The 5,552-nt window shown below is 35.1% G+C and overlaps 1 protein-coding gene across 1 annotated transcript; it reads left to right on the top strand.

Annotated features, from left to right (window-relative positions):
* The first annotated feature begins 347 nt into the window (after positions 1-347).
* On the top strand, positions 348-5,245 carry LOC110687465 (heterogeneous nuclear ribonucleoprotein 1-like). Its single transcript, XM_021864116.1, has 4 exons — positions 348-804; positions 1,268-1,491; positions 2,087-3,282; positions 4,722-5,245. The coding sequence occupies exons 2-3, from the start codon at positions 1,276-1,278 to the stop codon at positions 3,251-3,253; spliced, it is 1,383 nt and encodes a 460-aa protein (XP_021719808.1). The 5' UTR covers positions 348-804; positions 1,268-1,275; the 3' UTR covers positions 3,254-3,282; positions 4,722-5,245.
* Positions 5,246-5,552: the final 307 nt, after the last annotated feature.

Genomic DNA, 5,552 nt, shown 5'->3' with positions numbered 1-5,552 from the left:
CAAGATTGGATATATTTGAACCTTCACATTTATCAAATTATTTATGCAGTGTTTAATTTTTTTTAGGTGGGAACGGGGGATTTTAGACAATCACAAATCATAGTATCTCATACAATCATGTTAATAAGAGAGATCTATTCACTGTATAACAAAATATCAAATTGTAAAAAAAAAAATTAAATTTACATACTCCGTATTTCAAAATTTAGGTCATTTCACTATTAAATATCCATACTTTACTCACTATTAACCTTGATTCTCAAGGTAATAATTGTGTTTTATTTATTTTATTTTATTTTTAAGATTTTATTTTTGTATTTTACAAACAAATTTTTAAAATTTTGAAAAAAAAAAGATTTTTAAAAAAAAAAAGAAAAAAAAAAGGAGGAGGTAAAGAAGAGGCATACACTCAACTTTTGAAATCCAACTTAAAAACTGGCAAGTCACCATCTTTCTTCGTCTCCTCTTCTCCACGAGAGGATAACCAAAGCTTACCCCTCTCTCTCTCCTCCCCATTTCTGCCCATTTATTATTTTTATCCCCTTTTTTTTTAAGCTCTCTTTACATATAATACCCTCTTTCTTCTCTTTCTCAATCCTCTGTTTTTTCTTCCATTAGATTTTCCTCCTCTTTCAGAATTTTGTAAGAACACCAATAAATTCAAAAAAAAGGGGGGGTTGAGGAGAGAAGAAGAAGAAGAAGGGAGGAGGACCTAATCTCTCTCTTGTTCTTGTTTTAAACCTCCTCTTAGATCCATTAATTTATATTTATTGGGTTTTTACCCCCTACAAATTTAACAATCTGGTACTGATTTCTGCAATTTTTCATTTCTAATTTAAAGTTTTTAACTTTGATTACGTGGGTTTTGATTGAATTTTTCTAGGTTTTGATTGAACTTTTGTGGGTTTTTTTTTTTATTTATTGAAATCCCAGATTATGGATTTGATTGATCATTGATCTAGCACTTACCCATGAAGGATCTGCTGATTTTATATTGATTTAAGCAATACCCATTTGATTTTAACCATAATTCTGAACTTTTTAATAATAATATGATTGTTTGATATAATATATGATATGGATTCAGCATATTGTTGCTGTTTTAGTTGTGTTGGATCCGTTGTTTTATATGCTATTTACCCTGTGGTGATTATATTATAGTTTTATTATGTGGTTCGGACATGTTTTGGGTGGAATTATGCAGAAGCTTTTATTTTTAAGTGTATGGATATTTGATGTTGTTTTGGGTGTTGAACATTATTGATAGATTCGAAGATGGAGCCAGGGAAGCTTTTCATTGGTGGGATTTCTTGGGATACAAATGAAGATCGTCTGAGGGAGTATTTTCAAACATTTGGTGAGGTGGTTGAGGCTGTGATCATGAAGGATCGAGCAACGGGCCGTGCTCGTGGGTTCGGCTTTGTTATCTATGCTGACCCGGTTGTTGCTGAGCGAGTTGTGAGGCAGAAGCATATGATAGATGGTAGAACTGTAAGAAGTTTGCCTATTTCATATATTGATTCTCTTTTTTTTTTTGGTGTATGTTCTATGTATTAATAATTGTTGCCTTTTTGATATAGGAAGTGCAAATTGTGATTGTTTGCATTTATGGTGGAGGTATAATTTGATTGTTTGTACTTACATGTCACATACATAGTTTAGAGGTGCTCAATTCATTAGAATTGAGCTAGATTTGTATGTTAATGGTAGTCATTTTTGTTGTCATGGATCTATCTATTGATAATAAGAGAGAAAAATGAAAGAATTCTATAAAGCTAACAGAGAATAATAAGTTCTGATGATGTTGCTCGATTAAATTTAATCATGTGAAGTAGTTTAACATGACATCGCGATTACTGATGGTGTATAATGTGCTTTAATTAATCTACTCTTGAAGCTCCTGATTGACAACTTGCCATTGTATTTTAATAATTTCTTATTGGCATCTGCCTTGTAAAATGCCAATCAGTTTTTGAACTCAAGTACACGTTTAAGGTGTTGGTTGATGTTCCACAATGCTGTGATAAATTAAGTTCAGAAGCTTGAGATGCTAACTTACACAGTTCAATTAATTGTATGTGATCAGGTTGAGGCAAAGAAGGCTGTTCCTAGAGATGATCAGCATGTTCTGACCAGAAACCACAACAGCCCTAGTGCATCGCCAGTGCCTACTCGCACAAAGAAGATATTTGTGGGGGGCTTACCATCTACTGTGACTGAAGGGGACTTCAAAAGGTACTTTGATCAGTTTGGGATCATCACTGATGTTGTGGTTATGTATGATCACAACACCCAAAGGCCAAGAGGCTTTGGATTCATAACCTTTGACTCAGAAGATGCAGTTGAGAGAGCACTGATGAAAACCTTTCATGAACTCAATGGTAAAATGGTTGAGGTCAAACGAGCTGTTCCCAAAGAGCTATCACCAGGGCCAACTAGGAGTCCTTTAGGTGGTGGTAGTGGTGGACTTACTAGAGTTAATAGCTTCCTCAATGGCTATACGCAGGGCTACAATCCAAGCCCGATTGGAGGACATGGATTGAAAATTGATGAACGCCAAAGTCCCATGCCTTTTGCTCGAGGTGGATTCCCTTCATTTAGCCCTTCTAGTTATGGTAGTGCATTGAACTATGAGCCAAGAATGAGTCCAGGCTTTGGGGAAACTGCAAATCTCTTTCCAAAGTTGAACTTTGAGCAAGGTTTAAGTGCATTACATAATGGCAACATCAATAGACACGACAGCTTTGCCGAGTTTGATGGGGTGAACAGGGGTAGTGCTTCCACCATTGGCTCATCTTCCTGGAGCTTGTGGGGAAATGGAAATGGAAATGGGAGCATCATTGACACTTCTATCACTGGAAACAATGCTTCTATGAACTTTAGGGATATTGAGGCAGATGCTCTTAAGAATAGTGAGTTCATTTGGAATACTTCTGCCATTCCTGTTCAAGGTGGAGGGCGTGCTTCTGTCTCAAATGGTCTCAGCCTTAGCTATGGTCGGGAAGATAACAATCTTGGATCAGCAATGGGATTGTATGGCAGAGACATCAGAACCAGGACACAGCCTGTATCATCTTTTCCTTCATTAGATGGTGGATTTGATGCTAAGTTTGATGATTTCCTTGGTGGTGGGAATGAGCAATCCTTGCTTTTACCGTCTTTGGGACTAAAGGGATCTGGTTCATTTGAATTTGGACTTGGAAATTCAGTTTCAGATGTTCCACTCAATAATCCTGCTGGTTTGTGTTGGTAGTTATAGCATTTGTCAATAGCAAAATAGAGGTAAGAGCTTGTTCTCTTTATGACGTGCTAACACACACAATTTAACCATTTGGACACGTCTTTCCCCTACTTTTATTGATTTTGCTTCTCAATTGGGTATTAACATACTTTTCCTTCAAAAAAAAAAAAAAAAAAAAACTTAAAAGAGCTCCAAATATTTTCCGATTTAGCAATAATTTGTGAATCATTGCAAAAAGAAAGGAAGTGCAAGCATTAAAACCAATTAGCTTAGTCATTAGTGGCAACTAACAAGTGTACAAGATGTGGTTAAATAATAAGCTATGTGTATAGTCCTTGCTGAATTAGTTCATTTATTTCAAAAGATGTCATTACTATTGATAATTTTCTCTGAAAAAGCTATTCTCCATCTAAATAACCTGCAACACTTTTAATGAAATTTACGAAGTGAAGAAAATACATTTAATATCAACAACTTACTCTTGTTAGATGCATAATTTAGTGGCTTTGATTTGAGTCAGGACTCAGGGGCTTGTCTTGGGTTTGATGTTATTTGAGGGTATGGCAGATTAATATCAAGAGTTAACTAAGCAGAGTTCCTGGTTTGTTGAAGTGGATGTTGGTCTAAAACGTAAATCTCAAAATTTAAGATATAATATTCATTTGTTTTTTTGATAACTAGTTTGGTTATTGGTATCTGTTGATCTGAATGTCTGGTTGCTTATCTTTGAAAAGTTTAATGCTGGTGGTCATCTGTCCATGTCAGTGCCATAGGCTGCCCTTGCCTTAACTACCTGCTGTTTTTGGTTAGTGAGTAAGACACAAAGGCCTATATGTCAGATGTATTTTGAACTAAATTGTCTGGTACAATCTTGTAGACTAAGAAAACTTATAAACAAAGTTAGCTGAATGTGCTGAACTTGTTGCTTTAATGTTCCATTCAATCCATCGTTCAAGAATCCTTTTTGTTTCTACTCTATAATGATCTGTAGTATACTTATATGGGTAATTGACATGGTGCCGACTGCCAACATGCCTTAGATTTTGTCACTGGTACACTTGTAAAGGAATCTTCTTCATTAACTTAATCTAAATTACCTAAGGAACATATTGGACTTAGCTTGAAAGATGGGTTTCCTCGGTTTGAATGGTTAGTTCATCCAAAATCCCATCCCCCTCTTCCACACACATCGCCAAGAAATTTACACAAAAATGCCACCGTTGTATGACACTGTACTTAAATATCACTGATCTATTGGAGTCTCATTAGAGTAGAGTTTTTTTGACGTAAAGTGCGTGAGTCATGTTGATCCTTTTTGATGCAAAGAAAGATTACTCCTATTTTCTGCATAAGACAGAAGCTGGTGACAGAAAGAATATAAGATTAACTGAATTGTATCTACTATCCTAAAATATACAACTGTGGTGCTTAAAATTCACGTCAATTCTCTTTGTACTGACGTATGCTATTTGTTGTGTAGTTTCAGGGATTGCTGCCTAGGAGAAAATTATTCAATTGGATGTCGAAGTTTCTGTAGGTGAACAAAGATCTGCAAGAACCGTTTTCTGTAATTCAGTAAGTAGAAATTTGGGGGTCGTAGCATTGGTCAGAGTTGCTGCTTGGATTTACAATACTCTAGTAACAAAGATCGGCACACACTACTTGGTCATTTTATCTAGGTTTTTTTTCCTGTTTTTTTTTTTGTTTTTTTTTGTTTTTTTTTTTGTCTTCGTTCATTGGAATTTGTAAATTTGAATCGCGGGTTACACATAGTATCACATCCATCACTTTGCAACATGCGGCGGGTACATAAAGAACTAAGAAGTGGGTGTTTCTGATCTTCTCTCATATAGTTTTTCCAGCCAAGATGTTTATATTCTTATGAGGTATTCAATTGCTGTAGTGAATATCTAGTTGAGTTTGTAATGTTTAAACTCTTCAGAATGCTTGTGAGCTGCTTATACCGTTCAAAAGAATTTTTGTGACTTCATTTAGATAGTCTAATACTTTTGTCATGCAGAGTGCTATTAGATGGGCTGAATGTTTTAAGGTTCTAGCTTTTAATGCTCTGAAGTCATCAATTCTGTCGATTTAATCATTTTTTTTTCTTCTCTTTATCACTTCCACCACTCAGTATTAGTTGTTATGTTGTCCGGTCCCTTTTTATTTTTGATAATACTGATTGTTTTGCCAAAATGATAAAATTAAAAGGTCTTTTTTTAATATTTCCGTGGTTGTCATATACAAAATTACAAAGTATATTCTCTGTATCTCCTCTGGCCAACGTATTTGGAAAACTAGTTTTTGACTA

Source organism: Chenopodium quinoa, unplaced genomic scaffold (genome assembly GCF_001683475.1).
Source record: "Chenopodium quinoa cultivar QQ74 unplaced genomic scaffold, ASM168347v1, whole genome shotgun sequence".
NCBI classification, from domain to species: Eukaryota; Viridiplantae; Streptophyta; class Magnoliopsida; order Caryophyllales; family Amaranthaceae; genus Chenopodium; species Chenopodium quinoa.
The sequence above is the reverse complement of the archived record's forward strand: the minus strand, read 5'-3'. Positions and strand labels throughout refer to the sequence as shown.